General features: G+C 43.8%; 2 protein-coding genes across 2 annotated transcripts; both read left to right on the top strand.

The window, feature by feature from the left end:
- Positions 1–855: 855 nt before the first annotated feature.
- On the top strand, positions 856–18,284 carry ecm2 (extracellular matrix protein 2, female organ and adipocyte specific; the record flags this gene model as incomplete). The annotated part of the gene is made up of 11 exons (XM_080545966.1): positions 856–963; positions 5,963–6,068; positions 6,180–6,296; positions 10,936–11,124; positions 11,601–12,386; positions 13,241–13,356; positions 14,558–14,693; positions 15,494–15,651; positions 16,232–16,371; positions 16,793–17,119; positions 17,972–18,284. The coding sequence occupies 11 exons, from the start codon at positions 856–858 to the stop codon at positions 18,135–18,137; spliced, it is 2,349 nt and encodes a 782-aa protein (XP_080402092.1). The 3' UTR covers positions 18,138–18,284.
- Positions 18,285–23,570: 5,286 nt separating this feature from the next.
- On the top strand, positions 23,571–26,735 carry aspn (asporin (LRR class 1); the record flags this gene model as incomplete). The annotated part of the gene is made up of 7 exons (XM_080545672.1): positions 23,571–23,817; positions 24,092–24,204; positions 25,158–25,371; positions 25,548–25,658; positions 25,813–25,906; positions 26,038–26,176; positions 26,535–26,735. The coding sequence occupies 7 exons, from the start codon at positions 23,571–23,573 to the stop codon at positions 26,733–26,735; spliced, it is 1,119 nt and encodes a 372-aa protein (XP_080401798.1).
- Positions 26,736–26,756: the final 21 nt, after the last annotated feature.

The raw sequence follows: 26,756 nt of genomic DNA, 5'->3' as shown, positions 1-26,756 counted from the left end.
TTTAAATGTGGACCCCACTAAACGTAGCTCATGCCTAGGGGTATAGCTAATGGGGATCCTTCCAATAAATAAACAAATAAACCACTCACATCTCCATCTCTGGTCTAAACTAACTCAACTACCTAAAGGTCCACATCCCACGCCCCCTCCCCCAGACCAGACCATGTGTTCAGACAGCTACCTGGCCATTATTCCTTCTCTATATTTCCATTGTCTAGTCGTGTAGATAAGCCCCCGCCCCGCGGCACTGACACCTCAACACAGTCATTAAGGTGTCAGACAACACAGACCGTGTTGTTAGAGGCAACGCTGTCTGGATGTGGTTTCCCCTCGAGTCTAGAGTAGAATACCTGTAGCAATAAAATAGAATACAGTCAGAATGTAGAGGATATAGTAGAACTGAATAGAATGCTTCATTGCTGAGGGCTGAGAGCAGCACAAACAGATTCTGGGTTTGTCATTCAGTCACGTCAGTCATGTTTCAGGCAATGTATTTGTATAGGCAATGTATTTGTATATATTTACATATGTAGACAATATGTATTTGTATTTACTTCTTTCCTGCTTTACTACTGTTTGTATTTCAGTCCCTCAAGGTTCCATCTACATGTTGACTATAGGAGAACAGACAGCAGTGAGCCATGTTAGCGGGCGCGTGTGATTTCACATTTGAATAATTTAGCAGACGCTCCTATCCAGAGTGACTTAGAAATAAGTATCTTCTTCTAAAGAACTGTAATTGCATCAACTATACATCAGTAAAACATTCCATAAAGGTAAGTGCCACAGGCAGTCACAGTCGTAGAGAGAGAAAGAAAGCAATTTGTGAGTGTGCATGTGATGACGCAGGTAGTGATGGGGAGGGGCGTGGCAGCTCTGCTCAGGAGCAGCTGCACATACCGGCAGGATGAGTCATCCAAACAGGGCTCCACCCTTCACCTGACAACACAGGAGAGTCTCAGCGTGGGCGGAACCCAAGGAATTTACTAGATACTATAAGATTCAGGGAAGGCTGGTGGAGGTAGAAATCAGAGGATGGACTACACATGGAGAAAATAATTCTTAAATCTATTCTTTGTATCCAGACACGTGCTTGTTTTTTAGTCTGACTGTACTAGTTTTAAGAGATCTGTGGTTAGATATTTTTACTTGTTTTAGGAAATCTTTGCAATTTTTTTTTCTTGTTTTTGAGAGCTGACGTTTTGCAGTGTATTATGATATTGTGAATGATAACAACAATCAGTTTAGCCGCACTGTCACAAGATGAATCGGCACCACCTCGAAACTCCTAACCCCGGATCTCTATGGCAAGATGCATCCTTCATCCAGCCAATCAGTGTAATTTTGTAAATCTGTTTGGCAAGATCCATTATTCTAATTATGGATTCATTATTATGGATATTATTATATCCATATATCAATAATCCTGATGTTTCGTCAGAATTGTCCCTGTGGAGTCGGGGGTGAAGCATGTGACATAAAAAACGGACAGAGACCAATCAGAGACTGATCCATAGTCCCCTCCGCGGTTTCATCATGGGGGACAATAACTGAGCAGAGGTCATCTGGGAACCCAGAATCTCAATAGTGAGACTACAGTAGTTGGTTCAGTGAAGTATGTTTGCATGACTGATACCTGAGGTAGTAGTAGCAGAGGCTTTAGTTCAACAAGCTAACTCTAGTCTAATGGCGCCCGCACGACCCAGGTTCAAACTCAAGTCAGTCAACACAGAAGATCTGTTTTCCACACAGAGCACGAATGTTTGAAATGTAGATCTCCACTCTGGCGTCTTGGTTGGATCCCTCAGAGATGAGCTGTTAGACTTATTTTTATTCGTTGTTTTTTTATCATCCATCGTGAAGCGTCTGAAGTGTGTCTGTGTTGGTAGTGAACCACCTGGTGTGGACCTCGTAGAGCCAGCAGACAGAACAAACGGCACGGGCTCATCCGAGACCAGGACAACAGCAGCAGAAGCCCTGCCATGTAGCCCAGACCAGAGACAGAGACTCCACACTGAGGAGGAGAGGAGGACGTGAGAGGAAGGGAGGCGATCTGGTCTGGCTTGATGTGTTTCCTACATTAACATCAGGTCACGTCCACACGGCCATTACCTCAACCAGGAGACATGACAAGAACATCCAAATGGAGAAGCTATCATCACAAAGACGTCCAGTAACATGATCAGGTCAAAGGGTCTGTGGCAGAAAAGGATGAACAGAACATCGTTCTTCTGTTTGGAGCTAAACACACATCTGCCCCCTTTCCGATCGTTATTATTATATTGTGTCTAATAACACTGATGTCATTTTGGGGCCAACCATGTGCATTGCATGAGAAGAGACTCGACACAATCTGGACACAGCCCTGGAAAAACATCCCATAAAGGCCCATAAATGACCTCAGCAGGAAGACATCTTGGATGGACTGCACTTGTTTAGCACCTTATTCCAAAGCGCTTTACAATGGCCTCTCCTTCACACAGTCACACACCAATGGTGACAAGCTAACGTGCAAGGCGCTCATTGGGAGCAATTTGGGGTTCAGTGTCTTGCCCAAGGACACTGTTGTGGATATAATTGATTCTTAATAGATTTAGTAGAACTTAAGAGCTTAGACCAATTGTCTCCAAAAGAGCTTAGACCAATTGTCTCCAAAGAGGCCTTTTATTAAGCCAAGTTACATGAGCGCAGAGAGAAATGAGCAGACCAATAAGCAAGAAGCAATAGCCCAAAAGCAAGAAGCCGCCAACGATGGGTGGGACTCATATTTATAGAACTGTCCTTGGTCATGAGGTCACTATTCTTGGGAACCAATCATATTATACAAATCTGTGCTTACATAAGTCATGGGCCCTGTCCATAGTCAGAATTATTCACTGCGCCACAGATCTTGGCCCATCCCTTACAGGAAGGAAATGGGCCTTCCTTGAGTACTAGCTTCGCCACTACTGTAGACTTACATTTCTCAGTATAACATGATATAATACCACTACAACACCTCAACACGTGGCCAGCCGGGGATCGATCCAACATCTTCATCATCATCATCATCCTGATATTGTTGAACATGGATTAGCTACATAATGAATAGATCTCTATGGAGGGCTCATCCACTGTAAACTCAATGTATACATACAGTACAGAAAAAACATCAATTACTAATATTATAGATTGCTTCACCAACTGCTCTTCATTGAGCAGACAGGAGATACTTAAATGTTTTCTTTAAGGGCATTTCTGCTTTATTGGGATAAAGACAGTAGAGATTGACAGGAAGGATGGGTGAGAGGAGAGGAGGGATGACATGCAGGATAGGTCGAACCACGGACCCTGAGATTACGTCACATGTGAACTTAGTGAGGTTCGCAGGGAAAGTATCTGCTACAGCAGAGAGCACAACTATGTTCTGTAACGCTGGTTTAAAGTAGAGAGAAACCGAGACAGTAAAACAATCGTAGGTGTCAGAACGTCTCTCCATTCCAACCCGAGAGCTTCTCATGACAGAGGTGGTGTCTGTCTGTCTCTTTCATCAGTCAAATTATGGGTCTGGCACGAGTGTCGATTTCCTCCCGTTAACATTCCTCTAGTCCATAAAGTGGGTCTGCAACCTATTGGAATCGTAATGGACACTCCCCGCCCCTGCCCCCAAAAACATCCATTTGTTTTAGCCTCTGTTATTTTGATAGATTCGTCAATTCCACCAACTTATACTCCAATTTATACTCCAACCATTCCAACAATAAGAAGATAATCCTGAAGGCTCAGAGGACCGAACTAAACACTGATAGCGAGCTGGTTTGTTCCAATACAAACTGACACATTATCCTGTTTATAATTAGAGCGCTGGAGAGCTTACACAGCAATAATGCCAGCAGTGCCCTCCCACTGAGGTTACAGGAAGGGGGCTGGACATGAAGCCCATTGGTCAACAGCAGCTGTCTGTCAAACTACCACTGTAGCTTCAGACCCTAGCCTGGTCTGGGCCAGCAGGACCTCTCTCAGTTCTCTCCACAGCAGCCCCTGAGGTGGTCACTAAGATCACGCTGACCTATTGTCTGATCTGAAGGGCCCTTCTAAAGGCTGCTAATAGCCGTGCTGTAATGACAAGCTGAGGTGAAGTTTGTTCTGTGATGCTGTGTGCATCACTACTGTACACACCTCCATTGGCTAGTAATTAGGACGAGATAAAATCACTGAGCACTCTGCGTGTGTGTGACACACACACACACACTCACACACTCACACACACACACACACACACACACACACACACACACACACACACTCACACACACACTCAATATTCTAAGTCACCTTCTCTTGACACTGACTTCAAAAAGTTTTCCTGAGGCGAGCCTCAGCGTCCAAGGCAGTGCAGGCTTGCCTGTCTGCCTGTTTAAAGCATTTATCAGCTGCTTGCAGTAGCACATTGTCTTGCAGCTGCTGGCCAAAGAACGCTGGGAAAGAAAAGTGGAAATATTTGGCCTGTGGACCACGCTGGTAATGTACCGTGTCCTCTCCATACTCACGCTCCTCTTATTTCTGCTTTCTGTAGCTGTTGTTCTTGGTTTGGAGGTAGTGGGGATGTTATGTAGCATAATGGTCCTTGCTGTAAACATGCTTTGCTATCTTTTGTTACAAACCAAAGCTTATTTTAACGATTGTTTAACTCTTCCCTGTCCTTTTGACATTGTAAATCCATATTTCAATGCATACCTATAACCATTCAACGGTCATATTGAACTGTTCTTCAAGGCTAAAGTTGGAGATGAGTTACCGAGCTGAAGTCTGTAAAATGCCTCACATTTTCCTGAGGGGTTATTTTTAGCTTGGTCTCTCGGCTCTCTTGTGTTTGTGTTTCTCCATTTGAACCTAGTCATCCCAAGGACCACATTCATCTAAAGACTTTCCATACTTTTTTTTCTTCTTTTACTTCATTCTCCGCCCCCCCCGCCCCCCCCCGCCTCCACTCCACTGTGGATATGGGCTTTTTTCTTGCTGCAATTCCAAAGCCGATTTATTACTAACCACACTGACTCCTTGCCAAGGGGCCTGGGTTGCATCTCAATAATCTAAAGTGACTTCATCTCTCCTCGTCTCAACTCCTTCATCTCTACTGATATCACAACACAGACTAAGAGCGAGCAAAAGGGAGGTTCCTTCAATCAGGAATTTGCTGTCATCTGTCCAGTTCCTGCAGCGTCAGTGCAGGTAGGGGAGAGGAGATGAAGGAGAGGAGAGGAGAGGAGGGGAAACTCCTATTTTAGACTATTGAGATGCACCCCAGGGCTTTGCTCTGTGGGGATTAGGCAAAAGTCATTCCTCTGTTTTGTATAAACTTCCTTCCTTTCTCTCACAGATAAGAAAGTCACATCTTCACCGTTAACTCACTGCATGTGACGGCTGGGGAAACGTTTAAGATCTTCAAATATCTGTTTACAAAAAGAAGGTAATCTGTGGCTGTTTACCAATACTTGCATGCCCTGTTTTCCTTTGCCTCTAATGTTGGCTGTATTGCATTGCATCTTCCTGTAAAAAAAAACGTTTGGCTCACCTACAGGAAAACAACAGAGACAAAATGGAAGTGCAGACAAAAATCACAAAATAACAAAACTCAACAACCATTGGCCTAAATGCTTCTCTTGATGGGCAGCTGTTAAGTACTACTGCACGGCATTTACCCAAACTCACAATCACAGACTAAAAACAACGACATTAACCCCTACTGTACATCAACACCACTTCTCCAAAGGTAACACTTTATACAGATCCTCAGTCCGTCCTCAATTACAGACCTGGCGGCAACATGGAAACTGGCTATTGCTTATACATGTAGACCTTGTTATTAGGGAGGCAACACAGCAACGCGTAACCTGTCCACATCATGACATAGAGGTATATGAAGGGAGCGCAGGAGTGAAACCCTCCTTTATAACTTCAACCATCTCCCCTGTGTTTCCAGATCAGATCACCTCCAGCTATGAGGTATCGGTGGGCCATCATCTCCCTGTCCCTGCTGGTCTCCCTGAGTCTGGCTCTGTCCCAGGACCAGACTCAGCCCCAGCGTGGTGCACCGTCCCGGGGGAGGAGGAGGCCAGGCCAGGGCCAGGGCCCGGGGCAGAGGAGGAAGAGACCCAGAGAGAGGCAGCAGCACCAGCATCACCACCACTCCTCTCAAGCCCTGACCCGGTTGGGCAGCCTGCCAGCCAACCACGTGGGAGACGACGGAGCGTCTATCTTCATAGACTCGTACAAGAGTGTGAACCAACAGCAGTCCGCCTACAATGTCATACCAGGTTAGTTCACTGCTGCTGCTGCCTCGTCCTTCTCTACAGTAGGATGCACACCCGGTGTTAGCGATTGTGTAGGCGGTCATAGTAATGATGACAAATGACTAAATGTCTTAGGTTAATGAGAGGCTTAACAGGGCGAGAGAGAGACAGACAGACAAACAAACAGAGAGAGACAGACAGACAGACAGAGAGATAGAGATAGAGAGACAGAGGGATATAGAGAAAGAGAGAGACAAACAGGAGAGAAAGCAGTGTCATCATGCCTCTTACTGCAGCTCCCTGATGCTCCAACACAGATGATGTTTGTTTTTCTTGAGTAGCCACTAGCCACCCATACTGCATGCTCAGTCATTTACTTCCTACACTATCAATCACGTAACAATTTGACTAGTTGAAATCGGTTTGCGGTGACTAAAACTTGTTTGGACAGCGAAATAGCTGAAACAAGCAGAGGGTGCACTGTCAGACAAATCTGCACACTTGAATTCCATCCTTTTCCTTTTCAACGATGAGTTTGAGGCTCATCATTGTAAGTGGTATTTATTGTAAGTCGCTTTGGATAAAGGCGTCTGCTAAATACCCAAAAATGTAATGTAAATCATTATTTTTCTTGACAACTTCACACTCGGATCACTCCGATCCAGGGGAGACTGGTAGAGGTAGCGGATCGGAGGGTCGTGTTTGATACCAATCCTCATTTTGTTCATCACAATGAGCCTGTCCTCTGATTTCTACCTCCACTGCTCACGTCACACAATGCGTCACATATCTGCTTCCTGCTTGTTGACCGACAGTAGATGTTCTAAACATAGAGATGGGTGCGTCACAACATAGCAAGGCGGGGGAAAGGGGCTGTCGGTTCAGGGCTAGGACAATGTTATGGATTCATCGTACACAAGTACAGCCACAGCAGGAATTCCTGATTTATCAGGAAATCACATTCCTGCAAATGGCCCAATCAGCATAAGTCACTGTGGACAGGCACTTTGATCAAAACTGAACTTTATTTGGAGTAGTTTCCTTATTTGTGATTCTCTAGATTCACTAAAGACTGAAAGGAGTGCAACTCTCACCCTGTCTGACCTGGGTGAGAACTGAAGGCCAGAGGCAGTGCCAGCCCTAACTCCCTACACCCAATACTGTTTGTGGCTAGTATCACAGCAAGGCATGACAATGTGAATCATGTAATACTATGTGATTACAATGTCCTTACGGACTTGCATTATTTCCTGAGACAGGACACCATTCACATTAAGTAAATGAAATAAATGGGGGTGGGGGTTTCAGATTAAAATTGGCAGAGTGTTTGACATATTGTATGCTTGGTGAAGAATCACAACTGTGCATATTTGCGGACCACAGTAATGAAGCTGCGCAATTGTGGGTCTTTGGGTCTGATGTTTTAGAACTGTTATTGGTACCATGTGTGGAAGGGAAGGGAGGCATGAGAAAACGCAGATGGGGAGACGAGAAAGGCAGGAAATAATCAACAGGGAAGGCCTCTATTGTGTGTCTTGTCATGACCTCTCTGTGACGGTCAGGGTTCGAACCCGGGGTCTCCCACGTGGAAGACCCAAGCGACTACCGTTAGACCAAGAGGACATCCTCAGGTTCTGAGGCCCAGGGGGGGATCTTGTGTTTACATGTCTCAGACAAGAGTGTGATTCCAAACCACTACCCGCTACATCTCCATACCAGGGATGGTGAGAAAACATGAACTCTCACTAGAGCTGGGCATTACATTTATTTGATCAATTCATTTGAATTGATGGTTTAGGGCGACGTTTAAGATGAACATCGAGTCTGTAGCAACTAAAAGCAGCAGCAGAACGAAACATTTTAAGAAATGAATTCCAGCATCTCAAACAGAGGCACGCAGTCGAGTCGGAGAAGTGTGTGGCACTGTGAGTTGCCACAAGACAGCTGCAAAAATCGATTACAATCGTAATTTGGCTGTGGTGTTTTATTTTTAGGCCATATCACCCAGCCCTAATTCTCACTTCTACTGTACTTCTTGAAGTGCAGCCCAGTAAATAAAGAACATGAAACAAACCTCAACATAGATATTTTCTTGCTCTGGGTGGGGCAATGGGGGGGGGGGGGGGGTCGATTGCATTCAACCACCTTTTACGAAATACAGTGCCCTCCACAATTATTTGCTGATAAAAAAGATGATAAAAAGGGTTATAAAAAACTCACCTTTTGGTGAATTAGCTTAATGTCACACTGAAAAAAATGTAAACATCCAACCTTAAACTAAATGTATCCTGAGAATAAGAAAATCTGTCATCAAGAAATAATTATTTCTAACAAAACCATGAATTGTATGCCACAATTATCGGCACCCCTGCATTTAATACTTTGTACAACCTCCCTTTGCCAATAAAACAGCACTGAGTTCTCCTGTAACATCTAGTAAGGTTGGAGAATACAGAGCAAGGAATCTGACACCATTCCTCTTTACAGAACCTCTCCAGATCACCCAGAGTCCCCGTCCTCTCTTGTGCACTCTCTCTCTCACTCACGCTCAGCTCACAAGTTTTCAATGGGGTTTAGCTCGGGGGACTGAGATGGCCATGGCAGAAGCTTGATTTTGTGTCCAGTGAACCATTTTTGTTTTGATTTGGACATATGTTTTGGATCATTGTCCTGCTGGAAAAACAAATCACGACCCAGTTTTAGTTTCCTGGCAGAGGCAGCCAGATTCAGGTTAAACATGTCCTGGTATTTCATGGAGTTCATGATGCCAGGTACCCTAACAAGGTTCCTTTGGAGGAAAAACAGTCCCACAACATCACAGAACCTTCACCGTACTTAACAGTGGGGATCAGGTTCTTTTTGGTATAGCCATCTTTCTTTTTTATGCCAAACCCACCTTGAGTGTTTGTTGCCAAAAAGTTAAAATGTTGTTTCATCTGACCATAGAACACAGTTCACCTGACCATAGAACACAGTTCACCTGACCATAGAACACAGTTCATCTGACCATAGAACACAGTTCATCTGACCATAGAACACAGTTCACCTGACCATAGAACACAGTTCACCTGACCATAGAACACAGTTCACCTGACCATAGAACACAGTTCACCTGACCATAGAACACAGTTCACCTGACCATAGAACACAGTTCACCTGACCATAGAACACAGTTCACCTGACCATAGAACACAGTTCATCTGACCATAGAACACAGTTCATCTGACCAGAGAACACAGTTCATCTGACCATAGAACACAGTTCATCTGACCATAGAACACAGTTCATCTGACCATAGAACACAGTTCACCTGACCATAGAACACAGTTCACCTGACCATAGAACACAGTTCACCTGACCATAGAACACAGTTCACCTGACCATAGAACACAGTTCATCTGACCATAGAACACAGTTCATCTGACCATAGAACACAGTTCACCTGACCATAGAACACAGTTCACCTGACCATAGAACACAGTTCATCTGACCATAGAACACAGTTCATCTGACCATAGAACACAGTTCACCTGACCATAGAACACAGTTCATCTGACCATAGAACACAGTTCCAGTCAAGGTTCCGTTAGCGTTTAGCATACTCCAGGTGCTTCCGTTTGTGGTGAAATGACAGCATTCCTTCCAAATAATTTGTTGGCATGGAGGTGGAGTCTAATGGTAGTTTTTGGAGACTTGGTGACCCCAAGATGCTATGCTCTTCTGTAATTCACCAACAGTGACCCTTTTTTTTTGCCTCTCTTACCATCCTCCTCACTGTGCGTGGAGGCAAAATAAACTTGGGCAAGTTTGTAACATTTCCAGCTGCCTTGAACTTTTTAAGTATTGCCCTAACGGTAGATATGGGCATTTTCAGGTGAGTAGCTATTTTTTCTATTCTCTGACTTATGAAGCTCAACACAATTTTCTTATCTTTCCCATGTTAATGTATGAATATGGGAATATGGCCTCTGTGTCACCGCATATTTATACCCCAGTGAAACAGGAAGTCATGGATTACTGTTGAAAGTTCCTAAACACTCTGATCAACTTAAAAAAGTTTTTAATTTTTTTTTTATTCATTAGAATAATTGTGGCACACACAGTGTTATTTCTTGATAAAAATAATTTCAAAGTTGGATGTTTCTATTTTTTTTCCAGTGTGACATTAAGCTAATTTACCAAAAGCTGAATGTTTTATAACCCTCATCCTTATCAGGGGTGCCAATAATTGTGGAGGACACTGTTGTGTGCGTATTTAAAAGTTTTTATGTTTACTTTTGTAATTTTCTCCAGTGTGTCCAGCATTTAGGCACCTTTTTACACTACTACATCGCTGACTGTAGCCTAGCTTACAATCAACTAGTTTGTCAGTTGAAGGGCCACAAATCCTAAGAAGGTAATACGGTAGGAGGGCACAAATTACACAAATAATTCCTCTGTCGGTTTCTCACAGTAAGTACAGGTGGCGACCGACATAACTATCAGCTGTTACCATCACTCTCAGATATGATGACAATGTCTCACCTGTGTGGATGTGTACTATGGCATCACTGTGTTGTGTTTTCTCCTAGAAAAGAAGGGCCTCTGTGTTTGTTTGTTTGTGTGTGTGTGTGTGTGTGTGTGTGTGTACTAGGGTCTCACCATGTTGTGTGTTTTCCTCTAGGACGGCGGGGCCAGTGTGTGTACCAGGGCCTCACCATGTTCGACAAGGCTGTGTGGTCTCCCAAGCCCTGCGTCACCTGCCTCTGCTCCAGCGGCCAGGTGGTGTGTGACGAGACCATCTGTCCCATAAAACACTGCCACTTCCCCTTCACCCCTGCCGGGGAGTGTTGTCCTGTCTGCATGGACACAGGTACAGTATCCCCCCCCACCCCCCCACCCCCATTTAACCAATCCTTTATTTCGTACCTAAATCTACCTGTGCTATCTGCAAGCTGGCCTTCATCTGCTCTAATATCTACTGCATCTATGCCAAACAAGTAATCTGTGGATTACTATGAGATCTTTAACGGGTGGTGGATTATTGATAATGTATTAAACATTTATCAGGTGGTGGATTATTGATCATGTACGAAACATTTAACTGGTGATGGATTATTGATAATGTATGAAACCTTTAACTGGTTGTGGTAGAAATCTTTAAGCTCTAGTAGCCTGAGGAGGGAAATACTGCATGAAATGGTGTGTCGGTGTGTCTTTGGGTCTCTTTCTGCTACTTCTGTACCATAACACCCATCTCCTTGTCCTTCCTTATTCTATCTCTCCCTCCCCCTCTCTCTCCATCATTACTGTATGACTACATGCTGCTGGCTGGTCCTGCCATCCCAGATGTCCCTGACTTCTCTGGCGATTCCGCAGTACCCAACGACCCCAGTGACCCCGATCCTGACCACAGTGACCCTGGCCTTGACCCCTTGCTGCAGCCCGGCGGGCCTCTCTCCCAGGCCCAAATCGAGCAGATCCTGAGGAGGGAGGAAGAGGAGCACCGCGAGGAAGAGGAGCGCCTCCTCAGGAAGGACGCCGAGCGAAAGAGGAGGAAGAAGCAGAAGAAAGAGGAGATGGACAAGCAGAGGAAGCTGGAGTGGGACAGGAGGTCCGCGGAGGAAGAGCTGCTGAAAGTGAAGATGGACAAGGAGGACGAGGAGAGGAGGCAGCAAGAGGAGGAGAGGAGACAGGCGGAGGAGGACAGGAGGCAGAAAGAGGCGGCGGAGGCAGCCGCACGGGCGAAGGAGAGGGAATTAGAGGAGGAGAGGATGAAGCAGGAGACGGAGCTGAAGGAGAAGCTGAGGCTACTGGAGTGGGACGAGGAGGAAGAAGAACAGAAACAACAGGAGGAGGAAGAGGAGGAAGTGTGGCTGAGAGGAGATGTCTTCCAAATGTCCCCACGGCAACCGACCGAAAGAGACGACCCACGTCTCTTTCAACTCGCTGAGGAGGAAGACGAGGAAGAGGAGGGGGAGGAAGGCGAGGGACGGGAGGTGATAGTGAACAGAGCGGACCTCGCTCTCCCTCCGGGCTGTGACATCTCTGACGTCACGGTGACGTGTGAGAACGCCAGACTCATCCACTTCCCTGCTCTGAACATCCCCGAGCTCAAGTCACTCAGTCTGGAAGGTAAGGCCAAGCCAATCACGTTCAGTTTTGATTCATCTTTATTGTTTCCTAAGGACAATTCAGCCCGGGTACAACACACAGGCTGGTGGAGGTTCAAATCAGAAGACGTGCTCGTTCTAATGCATGGGACGTGTCCGATTTCTACCTCCACCAGCCTCCCCTGACACAAATAGAGCACACACAGCCTACACCATACATACAAATGTATACAAACCACAGTAGAGGAAGTTAAGTGCACTACATTTGCAAAGTCACCCACACAAAGTAGAAACTGAGGGAAAAGCCTAAGCTAGGATTATACAACGTTTCTCTTCTCATGCGGCCTGTTGGCTAATCGACTGCATTTAGCAGCTCTTCAAATGTTTGTTGGCGTTATGAACTGCATAATTACAATATAGAAGCACGCTAAGTTGAACCGTTTAGGTTTTGTCTGAACTTGCAGGGCTAGAGCCACAGACAGTTGAAGCACCTGGGGAGGCTGGTGGAGGTAGAAGTCGGAGGACGGGCTCATTGTGATGCATGTCATGGAATGAGGAACGGAATCAAACATTATGTACAATGAGCCCATCCTCGGATGTCTACCTCCACCAGCCTCCTCTGAACAGCACTGCGACAACAATCAGTCCACAGCTGAGACCGGAAGGCTAGACTAGACGATAACCGAAACCTGAATCGTTTCTCTACATGGATGATCTATGATTCCATAATAATAATAATAATACATTAATAAATCATTGAAATGATATAGTGCTTTCCTAGGATCCAAAGACACTTAGTAAACAATAATAAATGACCAATGATAAATGATCATTAACTGCTAGGTAACTCCATCTCAACCATTCATTACCTGCTAGGTAACTCCATCTCAACCATTCCGGTGGGAGCCTTCAACGGCATCCCTCACCTGGAGTGGATCAACCTTAGCAAGAACAAGCTCACATCTGCTGGCATCGCCCCGCAAGTGTTCAGAGTAAGTAACTACTTCTTCTTCGGCGTATGCGTTGTTGTTTTCCTCTCCACTCCACCAGGCTCGGGGCCGAGGGGCTACCCTTTTACCACCCCGAGACCTGGTTGAGGGGCTCACCACTCAAGTAACTACTGAGTAGTTCAGAGTGTCTTTCACAACGCAGCCTAGCGACAACTGTGTGTGAATTGTCTGAGTAGATCTACCACTGGGTTTATGAGCACATAAACACAATAAATGGATTTGAAACTGAGATGGAAATAACATACTGTATATGGTGAAAGCACAAGTCTGCATTCTTTGGTTGATTGTTGTAAATCCATCTAGGCTAATTTTGTTATCCAAACCAAACAGCACCATGTATGACATTTCACTAACAAACGGAACAGAGTAAATGTTTTGTCTAGGCTAATTGTAAATATTGAATTTGTTGTAGGTAGACTCAATGGAAGACTTGTTCATGTATACAACTGACCGATTGAACCCATCTATCTGACACCAACAACGGATTTCACACACACACACACACACACACACACACACACACACACACCCACACACACACCCACACACACACACACACACACACACACAAAGCGTTCAAGCAGGCAGGGATTTGAGATCTGAGATCTGCTTCACCCTCACTTCACCCCGCAAACCTGCAGAAACCTTTCAAACAAAAACAGAATTCCATGGCATGTGTTCAACAGGACCCTCTGAGGTTTAGGAATACACTGGGCCTTTCTTTCATTCCCGCCAGCTACACACCTACAGAGCTGGTACAGTCCCTCACAAACAGAGCAAAAGGGTCCGAAATCTGAGGACGGGACCATTGTGACACACGGAACGGAATGAGGAACGGTATCAAACACACATACTGTATATACATTCCATGCGTTACAATGAGCCCGTCCTCCGATTTCTACCTCCACCAGCCTCCCCTGCAAGAGAGGCAGACTGAGGTGACAGCTGGGAGGTGAGAGACTGTGAAGACTTTCTACCTATCTACGGCGATCAGCTTCACACAAGACGTTGCTTCACACAAGACACCTGACAGACAGCCAATATCAATTTCATGGAAAGAATAACACTGTCCTTTCCCCCCCCCCATCTACAGTATTTAATTACAAATTCTTCAGTATGACTTATGCCATCATATGAAACTAACATGACTACACTGTGTCTTGTGACTGTGTGTCGCTGTTAGAGTCTGAAACAGTTGTCTCGTCTCTACCTGGATGGGAACCTTCTAGAGCAGGTCCCTGCAGACCTGCCTCCTACTCTCCAGGAGCTCAAGATCAACGAGAACCATCTCAAAGGCATAGACGACAACAGCTTTCAAGGTGAAACAGAAAACAGAACAGATTTGTTGTTGTTGATCAAGGAACAAGATCCCAAAGCATTTCACTACATCAATTACAGCTGTATGAGATGTACGTGACAATAACATTTGATTTGATCTGATTTGAAAACAAAACTACGGTCTATCTAGTTGTTGCACCTAATCATGATGATGGGTTTGGGGAATTTCATGCCATTTATTGATTAAATGAAAATAACTGAAACCACACAGCATAAATAACCTGATGAATATAAAAAATACTTTGGGAATTCCCAAATAAACACAGCTGTTTGTTCAATCAAGAATTACTATAACAACAATGAACCCAGTGAGAGGAAACCGGTAAATGCTTTGTAATTTGTGATAAGCAATCAACGTAGCAAAGGGAACAAAACTGACCAGTGTTCTATTCGGTTGTTAAGTCGTGACGTGTTTCCGGGTCCAACGTTGGCTGAGGCGCTCTCTTCGAAATGCCGCAGTAATAATAATAATTCATTATATTTGTATAGCGCTTTTCCGAGACTCAAAGACGCTGACAATGTGGGAAAAACAGGAAAGTGCTGTGTCCCTTGTTGTATGAATAGATCCGAGTCTAAAAAACGATTGTACTGTCATTCTACCGCTTTAGTACACTGGTATTCTGGTGGTGGGAATTTTTTATTTGGACCCGGAAATTGTTAAACATCACGTGTGACGTCAGACTTAACAACCGAATAGAAGAATGCCTCAATAACACAACACGCATCGATATTTCCAGTGTGAAAATGCCTCAGTAATAATTATGTCCGTGGTTCCTCCCAGATCTGAGTAACCTGGTGACCCTGGAGCTGGAGGGCAACATTCTGAGTGAAGGGAACGTGGACCCGCTGGGCTTCTCACCTCTGACCCAGCTGAACTACCTCCGCCTGGGGAGGAACCACTTCCGGACCCTCCCTCAGGGCCTCCCCTCCACTCTGCTGGTGAGCTGGCCTGGACGTGGTCTATTTCTCTATACAGCTGGTCTGTAGGTGGTCTATATCTCTATAAAGCTGGTCTGTGGGTGGGCTGGAACTAGACACATACTTTGTCTCATCTATGGTTTATTGAAGAGGGACGGATGCAAACTCGTCAAAGACGTCTCATGTTTAAACGTTATGCAACACTAGATCTAAAAAGGGAAGAAATTAAATAAAATGTAACTATTTACCGTGATATAGAAAAGCCCAATCTACTAATTCTCAGTGTAATGGTCTTATTAGACTATAAGATAAGATATAAGACTAGTAGAATGTGTTGCCAGTGCCCGGAAAAATACTGCTGACATTTCTGACCCATTTTCTCTTTAAACCTTGAGCTGGGTTGAGTGGGTTTACCTGTGGGAAACCATTGGAGTCAACATAATAATTATGGCTAACCGAAACACACAAACCCACCACAGGCACTGACGCTTGCTCAGCTGAAACCCCAGCCAAACACACTCAATTACACTGTGTTAAAATACAATTGCAATTGGATAAACATGTTAATTTAAAACACTCTTCATTAATTTTCTTCTTCCAGGAACTGTATGTTGAAAACAACTTAATTGAGGAGATCTCTGACTCGATTCTGAATCACACCACCGACCTCAACGTGATCGTACTGAGACACAACCGGCTGGACGAGTCCAGGATCGGTCCTCTGGCCTGGATCAACCTCAAGTGAGACGGCAACATGAGTTTTGGGGGGGGTTTGGTCTCATGGTTATCGCATATTTTAAATAGTCCGGCGTAAATAGTATCATCTGCTGAACGATAATATTAACACAGCTCTCTAGTTCTCTCACTCTCATTTCTCCCTCTGCTCTCCTCCCGTCCTCCTCCTCCTCAGTCTTTCTCACCATCTCCCCCCTGCTGTCTCCCTTCCACCAGCTCTTCTTTTTCTCCTCTCCTCCTCTCTCTCTCTCTCTCTCTCTCCACTCCCTCTCTCCTGCTGCTTTTCTTAGCAATTTAGCAAAATACCCTTTTAGATACTGTATCTAAGGGATATCAACCCGTTTGTGTCTGTAGTTCTGTCTCTCTGCTTCTCCCTAACAAACGACTCTCTTTCTACCTCTCTATCTTTCTCTCCTTCACTTGACAGAAACCTCGAGTCCATCGACCTCTCTCACAACCACCTGTACCTGGTGCCCTCCTACCTGCCCAGGTCCTTGGTTCACCTGGTACTGGTGGGCAACCAGATTGAGAGGATCCCTGGTTGGGTGTTCGCCCACATGCACCCTGGCATCGAGTATCTGTACCTGTCCTATAACAAGCTGGACAGGGACGGGGTGGAGCCAGAGTCCTTCTTCGGGTCCTACGACTCCATGGTGGAGCTTTGTTTGGACCATAACCAGCTGATCACGGTTCCCCCCGGCATCAACGAGATGAGAACACTGCACTTCCTCCGACTCAACAACAACAAAATCAGGTACTCCTTTTAGGTACAGCCTGATGTAATGGCAAGTGTATTTACAACCTTAATGCATGAGTTCGCCAGCCTGGCTTCAGATACACTCACTGAACACTTTAAGAACACAATTAAGAACATTATACTAGTACTGGGTAGGGCCTCCTTTTGCTCTCAAAAAAGACTCAATTCTTTGTGGCATTGATTCGACAAGATGTTGGAAACATTCCTTTGAGATTCTGGCCCACGATGACCTAATAAAGAGCTCAGTGAGTGTATGTGCTTTAGTCAACTAAGAGGAATATAGCTGTCTTGCCAATACTGTAGGAATTGTCTGAAGGACATTCAGATTTGTAGCCTAAATTCACTAAATTGCACTGGCAAAGCAATTGTTGTTGTCAACACTATGTAAAGAAGAAGTTATAGAAAGAACTAAAACTAATATAGATGTGAAACTATGCAGTTAACCATCATTCAGCTTTTATTTAGAGTACTGTGCTCATCAGACATGGAATGATCTTCACGGTAGACTGAGGTTGAACTACATGGTCCCTTACACTAGTTTTAAATCGTTGGTTCGGGACCAGCTCACAGAGACATGCTATTGTTTTGATTGACTCATGTGTGCATTTTGTTGTGTTGTGTGTTTTTTTGGGTATTGTTTGGTAATCATGTTTGTATTGTAAACAGGGCACTCCCGCAAAAGAGACCTCAGTCTCAGTGTCTCTCTCTGGGTTAAAAATGTAAAATAAATGTTTAAAAATGCACTACTTTGTAGTCTTGACAACATAAAACACAACAAGCTTCCATAGTGTTGATGACACTCCTGAGGAGCAGCCCAATATGTAAACCTGTGATGACTCATCCTAACAGGAACTTTGCAATGGACGCCATCTGTGATCCCCTGAACGACGACGACTCGAACCTCGTCACTGTGCGTCTAGAGAACAACTTCATCGACCCCAGGAAGATCTCCCCGACTGCCTTCTCCTGTGTACGCTCCTACTCCAGCGTCGTCTTGAAACCTCAGTGGGTCTAGTGATATGTTTCTACTGTGTATAATATTGTGTATAATGTTGTATGTTAGCAAAGTCCCAAAAACTAAAGAAAACTTCACTTCATCAGCAGCCTCCATCTACACAGTATATTAATAATACTTCAATCTCATTAATAGACCTACTCTGTGACAGACGGCAACGGTGCTGAAAAAATGCTACAACTAGTGAAATGTGTTAATATATGACCATGACAGAGGGGAAAAAAACCTATTATTGCTGACATGTTTAAGTGAGACTGAGACCTCCTTGTTAGAAGAGTTCTCAGTAAGTCGTCAGAATCTGAATTAACTTTTATTGCCAGTATATTCGCACATACAGGAAATGGAGCTGTTGATGTTGATACGCTGTTGATGTAACGTGTGTGGAGGCCCTTGTTTCTGTGTGGCTGTTGGCGCTTGGCGGTGGTTAAGAAGTGTCACAGCTCGGTTGACACATAGGACACATGGATCAGATTACCCAAAGCCTCAACAATCAGAACCAGAAATATCTTTTTTAAAAAGCATCCCATTCACAGCTTTGAGGAAGTTGTTTCCATGAGTGATCGCATTGGATCAAATCAGCATTTGGTAACTGATTTGATATGTTCTTTTGGTAATAGCCTCCGAATTATATTTACTTAAAAACAACATGGGAATAGCAGTGTGATTACGTAGTTATTACATAATAATTACTTATTTTACTTGGAGCTCTTAAATAATTAATTATTCAAAGCACCAGCCATCACCATGTAATTACCAGGGTACATTTGATATGAATACAATTGGTAATAAAAGGACTGTAAAATAAATCATGACCGTACTCTCTGAGCATAGAATGTTAGTAGAGAGAATGTGGGCGGTGGCCTCCACAAGGCTCCCCAAATATGAAACATTCTGTATCAATTATCTGCGTTGTTGTTTTTTTCGCACCAGCTTTAGCAGATATCAGGGATGTTTAAAATGATGGAAAATGTGCTCACAATGCATGGACACCTGTGTAATTAAACTGTACTATAAATGTCACTGCTTGTATCGGCCTACCATTTCAACTTGGCTGGCTAAGATAATGAGTGGGAATATACGTTTATAATGGTAAATTAAAACATTGTATTGATTACACTGAGTGCCTGTTCAATCAACTGACACACATGAATGCAAATAAATAAGCACAACTACCGGTACTGTACTGGTTCTGGTTGAAATATTGATCTACAGGTTCAATGTTTGACACCATTCCTCATTCAATTACATGCAATACAATGAGCCTGTCCTCCGATTTCTACCTCCACTAGCCTCCCCTGGTCCAGGATGATAATCGGAGAAAGGGGTGCACTGAAGCCTTTTTTAGTTAATATATGTAAAGTACTGTATGATTTATACTATCCTCAGAAACATTAATAATAATGGCACCCACCATATTCAGTTCCATGCATCACAATTATGATTTCTACTGTCGTGGATATAATTGATTCTTAATAGATTTAGTAGAACTTACAAAGCACAAAGAGCTTAGTTCAATTGTCTCCAAAGAGGCCTTTTATTAAGCCAAGTTACATGAGCGCAGAGAGAAATGAGCAGACCAATAAGCATGAAGCAAGCCTCCAACGATGGGTGCGACTCATATTTATAGAACTGTCCCTGGTCATGAGGTCACTATTCTTGGGAACCAATCATATTATACAAATCTGTGATTACACAAGTTATGGGCCCTGTCCATAGTCAGAATTATTCACTGCGCCACAGATCTTGGCCCATCCCTTACTGGAAGGAAATGGGCCTTCCTTGAGTGCTAGCTTCGCCACTACTGTAGAGACTTACATTTCTCAGTATAACATGATATAAAACCACTACACGACCTCCACCAGCCTCCCCTAATACAGGTTTAATGAGTTCAGAACAAATTCCTGACATACAGTATAATCAGACTCCGTCCTTATTGTACGTCTTCTATTAGGGATACAAGGTCAGGGCATGTAGAGAATAGAGATTAAGAATAAAAGAACACTGTCAGAGAGAAGAATTGACTCTCCTGAAGTAATACAACCTCACAATAGCTGCAATCACCGTTAGCTACAATCCACCAAACTCCACCAATCTCTCTTTTTGAACATTTACTTCAAACACTGAGAGATGCATTTCTCCTGGTTGACTATGCCTGTATGACAGCGCTGAAAGAAAGACCTGATTTTGAAGTCAGAATAAGAGATGAAAGGTTTTTCGCCCTCTGACTTCGATCCTCCTTCTTCTTCGGCCATTCTACCATCCAGATGGTTTCTGTGTTAATAAACCATGAATCATAGACCACTGTCACATGACTTCTCAGTGATGACAATGTAGGTATGAAAATCCAATCAAAATTAAGTTTTAGCTGGCGTTCAGAGTCAGTAGTCAGTCGGTAATTCTTTCCCCTCATTTCAAAGAGAACACAGACACACAGTCATAACACTCAGTCATAACACTCAGTCATAACACTCAGAGCAGTCGGTTTGTGTCCATGGAAATAGCACCATAGTAACTGTCTGTGACTGGGGCTCTGTGCTAAAGGCTAACCTCAAAGCTGAGATCATGAGGATTTGATTTCCAGGCTCAAGCTTGAATTAATCTGATCTAGAATCAGTTTCTGAAGAATTTCATCACGTCGGCTATTCATTTAAAGAGGATCTTAGTACTGCAAAGCATTTTGGGAAATTTACCCTGTACCTGTGCTTTAAACTCATCATGAGGACTTGCTTTCTATGCTGAAATAAAGTGAGCAAAGTGATCTGGTTATGAAGGAATATCTTGAGTCTAATAAGCCTTAATCCAGCAAAAAACAGAGACATTATTTCATGCTATGAAATATATAGACAATAACCACTGGCGATTTGAACAATGAAATACAAGAGTAAAACGACCTCCGTGGAAAGCTGTGTGTAAGCTGCAAAGATCTCACTGATCTTTGGAAAATATGACATCTGAAAGAGGGACTGTGTATTGAAACAGGAATAAAGGCCCCTCTCCATTATGGTTGACCACTCTGCCAAACCTGAACATATTTGGAAGTTCTGTGTTGGCCATAAGTACCGCTTCCAATTGGCTTTTGTGCTGCGGCAAGCAAATATCGATGCTGCACGGAAAAATGATTATGTAATGGGTATTATCTTATAGCTCCTCTTCAGTTCTTATGGGTAAAGGGGCATTTCTGGTCCATTCAAAAGAATAAAAATGATAGAATCTGCATTTGATGTTACCGTTTGCAAAGTCACTACCTAGTACTGTATATCAGGGGAGGGCTGGTAGTAATCAGAGGACGGGTTCATTGTTAAGAATGGAATGGAATAAGGAATGGTATCAAACGCTTCTGTATTTGGGAATAAGATAAAATATCCAATTGCAAGTCAGTATGGGTATAGATCCACAAAGTTCATCCAAGAAACAGTAGCATCCAAGAAACAGTAGCAGTTGTCAATGTATTCAGGGGGAAAAATAACAGTCACAAGCTTCCCAGTTCCAGACCCCTGTGTTAGGCAACCCACCACCATCCTCAACTCTGTGAGGCAGTATTCAAATTCATGTCTAATATTGAATATGGCAGAAGGCCATCTCCATATGGGGGAGGGTTGGTAGTGAGACTGGGGTGGGGGCAAGATCTCCAGGAAGGCAGGTTGGTGCTGTATATATAAAGACTTAAGCCCTCAGTATCTAACCTAACAATTTTGGCCCCGTTTCAAGCGCTGATGTGGAACACATGAGCGCTAACAATGAGGTTTCAGAACTAGTCAAGAAGAACACAGATGAAGTGTGTGATGTGTGTGTCTGAGCTGTGAGCTTTTTTATTTCAACTAAGCTCTTCCTGCCAGCAGCAACAGCAGCAGCAGCAGCAGCAGCAGCAACAGCTCCATTTCCATTCAGGGAATTTGGCTTTTCCTGTGATGCACCTTTCCATTGACTTGAATGTATCCAACGTTTGTGGACCTACAGAGGAGTTGTGTTGAGCGGCGGTGTTCATGTGGTCCCCGAGGACTCGGAGGAGTTAAACAAGGACACCTATAAACAACTATACCTGAGGTACGTTATCTACGTTACATCTACCACAGAGGAAGATGACGACTTACTGTGTTTTCAGGTAAACTGGACTCTGACAGAAACCTAAGATTACTTTGACTTAATGAACTTTTTGCTAATAATAACTAATTGCTTCCTCTCCTCAGAATGTTTGAATATATTTGTTATATTGTCCTCTCAACAACAAAGTAGGCAAAATTATACATTTGGACAATTTAATGAAAAAAATGGGTAAAGGGGGGGGGGGATGCAATGTTGCACATCATTACCTTAATATTTTTAATAAACACAATTTGATATAATCCAACGGGTGTTTTGAATATTACGTCTAGCGTTTCCCTGAGAAGCAAATACATTTTCAAACTGTTCCTGAGAAAAACGCTGATTATTCAGCCAGAGTTATAGTAAATTACTGTTAAAGACAAGGTTCAGTACAATATAAATCATGCTGTGAGTGGTTAGGGAATTTTGGCTCTGCTCAGTATTTAATAAATTACACACAAAAAAATTAATATATATATACAAATTTCACATAAATAGATATTGTGTTCAACCATATAAAAATAGCAGCTACAAAGCTCGAAATTGAAGGCAGACTACACACAAATCCTCCCTAAACTTGAGATCTACGTTGTCTCATGAAGGGGTCTGCACCGTGCAGTCTTTCCTAATGATGCAGGATGCTGCAGCGGACCAGCACCACATACTTGTGGGTTGGCTACAGAACGGAACAAAGCAGCATTGACTACCACTACAACCCGCAAAGCCAGGGCGAAAGTGCTGAATCTCAGAATCTCTGGCCTTGTAAAAGTGTGTTCAGTGTGAGAAATGGATCTGTAGTTCTGTAAAACACTATTCCCCAACCCTGCAGACGGTGAATATGTCAGAAGCAGAACAACATTGGTGTTGGCTGTACAGTCTCAATTCCTGTACAATGGTTTCATGGAAACCTTTGGTTGAGTGCTCAACAGTAAGGACTACGCTAGGAACTCCCAAGAACTGACAGAGCCTTACAGACTGAAACAGAGGATGTTATCCTACAAAAAAAAAAAATAATAAAAGGAGAAGCTACTGGATGGAATGAATTAATAAACATAAACATGGTACTCTTATGAGTGTATTGATGCACATGAATTACCAAAGCATTAACCATTAGAAACAGCAGCTGCCTCTACCGAACACAAACTCCTATTAAAATGATGATAACTTTGCAATACGTTTGTAAAATTCTAAAAGCTGAAAGAACTACAGTAATCAACATTGTGATAAAAAAACTAAACTGGTAATATCCTTCCAGTAACAGTATGCTGGCTAAAACCATCTCTGTCTGTTTATGGTTCCGTATCAGCTGTTTCCCTCTGACTTCCCATCATCCTCCTGACTCCTGACATCATGAACACGTTCCTTCTGCTGCTGTCCCTTCTGGCACTGTGCCAAGCCAAACCCAAACCCTACCGGCCAATCAGCGTCCTGGACTTCATGAGAGACCATGACATCATGATGCGCGACGCAGACGACGATGACGACGACGACGACCGTGACGATGATGATTATGACGACAACTCAGTGTTCGCCCCGGAGCCTGACTGCCCGTTTGGCTGCCAATGCTCGCTCAAGGTGGTCCAGTGCTCTGACCTGGGTGAGAGAGGACTCTTCGTGTTCGATAATCCTGCTTCCAGCTCACACCTCACCACCACAATGAACAGTCTAGCTGAGATGCAAAAGACTAAGTACCAGAACTTCCAGATAACATTGGGAGTTATGATTCAGAATGGCATTTATGTATTGTGTCTATGAACAGAATCTTTGCTAGTACTACTAACCCAAGAAATCACGTTTTCAAGATGACAATCCTGGCTGCTGTTGATGTAATGTTGATTTTAAACAAGTTCTGTGTATTTCTGTCTCCACAGATTTGATATCAGTGCCAGAGAAGATTCCCAAAGACACGTTGATGATCGATCTTCAAAACAATGACATAACTGATATCCAGGAGAACGACTTCAAGGGATTGAACAAGCTTTATGTAAGAAAAAACGTCAATTGCTATACTTTAAAGCAGAATTCTACTCTGTAATCCAGTGAATTCGTTCACAAGTCATTGTGTTTTAAAATGATCTCTGAGTCAGGATATCTCGCTTTCAATGCCCTAATCAGTCCTGATGTTCCAAATTGCCCGTTAGAGTCAATTCCTACAACTCCCAAGATTCCCCTCTCCCTCCCACACAAGGTTCTTCTGTTGAGCAGCGCTAGAGCTAGCGCCTGCTGCTCTCTGGGAATCACTGACGCAGTAGAGCAGGGTCGGAGTGCACAAACTATTGTCTGATGTTTTTTTTAACACAGTATAAGACTTATTTAGGAAGGAAACACAGAACTATGATACAGCTAAATGATGATAGTTCGAGACGGTATGCATTATGAATTGGCCAGAAATACACATGAACATTTATTTCAGTTAAACTTCCCCTTTAAATACATGTTTAACGTACAAGTATATATACTTAGCAGCTAATAATATGCAGCTATCTAAATTGACAAAGTAGAACATGTAGCCTACATGCATTTGTTTGGTTTGGCAATAAAAGCTGACTCTAGTCCATTTGGCAAATCTACTGAGAGAGTATTTCCCCCACATTGCATTGTAGGCTACTCAGGGGTTAGTTTCACCTTATCACGCCCTTTCCCCTTCAGAACCCCACTAACAGCTGAGGGAGAGACTATTGTAGACAACAGTAAGAACATCTGTTCTTAGCTCAAGCCTTTGATTGTGCAAGCTGTCCCAGCTGGCAATCAGACCAAATTTAAGACCTGAGCCAAGCACTTTATCAGAGAAGCCATCGGAAGCAGTGAAGCACAACAGACACACGCCCCCCCCCCCCCCCCCCCCCCACCACACACACACACACACACACACACACACACACACACACACAGGCACTTGCTTAGCTCACCTCAGCGAGCGCCTATGTCTCTCTGCAGGCCCTGTTCCTGGTCAATAACAAGATATCAAAGATCCACCCCAAGGCGTTCCGTGACATGGAGAGGTTGCAGCTGCTGTACCTGTCCTACAACGTGATGACCCAGGTCCCCGCTAACCTGCCCAAGAACATCCTGGAGCTCAGGCTCCACGACAACAAGATCAACAGAGTCCAGAAGGAGGCCTTCAAGGGGATGAAGTCATTGCATGTCCTGGGTAATGTGCCGTATGATACAAAGGTCATTAGAGGCCATGAATTAAATCAATTGCAGATAAAAAGGAAACAGTATTGCTGGTTCAGAATGTTTCTGCTGTATCAAAGTATGGTTGGCCTGTATCTGCACTGGGGCCCTGAAGTGGGACCCTCCCTGTTCTATGTCTTCTATGAGCAGAGATGAGTGCCAACCCACTGGCCAACAGCGGGATTGAGATGGGGGCTTTTGACGGCATGGCAACCCTTTACCTCAGGATTGCAGAGGCAAAGCTGACAGCTGTACCAAAAGGTAAACGACAACCTTGAGAGCTACAGTGCACTCTAAAATGTAATATGACATTTCTAGAAGACCATGCTCCAAGTGCACAAGTGTATTTACTCGAGTGTGTGCCGGAGGCTACTTTTGCGTCTTAATTGTAAGGTTTGATTGTCATGTTTTGAAGACCTCCCATCGTCCCTCACGGAGCTTCACTTGGATTACAACAAGATTGCTAAAGTGGAAGTGGAGGACTTTTACAGATACAAAAACTTGCAGAGGTAAACGAAAACAAAACAAACTGAGTAACAAAACTAAACATAAAGGGAACACACACACGCGCACGTAGGGATCTCCAGAGATATAAATGATTCTAATTGAAGGTTAAAAATGTTACCGTGTCTGTTCACAGATTGGGATTGGGTTTTAACCAAATCAAGTTTGTGGAAAACGGAAGCTTGGCCAGTATTCCCAACATCCGTGAAATGCATTTTGATAACAACAAGCTGAGGAAGGTTCCGGCTGGTTTAAACTCGCTCAGGTATCTCCAGGTAAGCTTTGGCAAACTGTTACGCACTTGAATTATTCTGGTCAATGTGTCATGATTATTGGAACAATAACAGTAGGTAAAATAGCATCCTTCTTTACTCCTACTGAACTAACAAATCTGCCTCATCTCAGGTTTAAGGTCTTGCTTAGAGGTATAAATAACCATCTGAGCTGCCTTTCTTGGCTAAATTCTACTGTGCTATAATGGCTGACATTGCCTTCTGTGTGTGTGTGTGTGTGTGTGTGTGTGTGTGTATATAACCCTATATCTTATCCTCTATCTACCAGGTGGTGTACCTCCATGCTAACAGCTAACAGTGTGTGTATATATAACCCTATATCTTATCCTCTATCTACCAGGTGGTGTACCTCCATGCTAACAGCATTACCAAAGTCGGGGTCAGCGACTTCTGCCCTGTTAACTCCAGAACTAAGAAGACCCTCTACACAGGCATTAGCCTCTTCGCTAACCCGGTGAAGTACTGGGAGATCCAGCCGGCCACGTTCCGCTGTGTCTCCGGCCGCAGGGGGGTGCAGCTGGGCAACTTCAGGAGGAAGTAAAGCCCCTCCCAATCCAGTCAC

The sequence above is a fragment of the Nansenia antarctica genome (genome assembly GCF_963989245.1).
Source record: "Nansenia antarctica genome assembly, chromosome: 15".
NCBI lineage: Eukaryota > Metazoa > Chordata > Actinopteri > Argentiniformes > Microstomatidae > Nansenia > Nansenia antarctica.
Note: the sequence above shows the minus strand (reverse complement) of the source record. Positions and strands in the feature narration are given on the sequence as shown.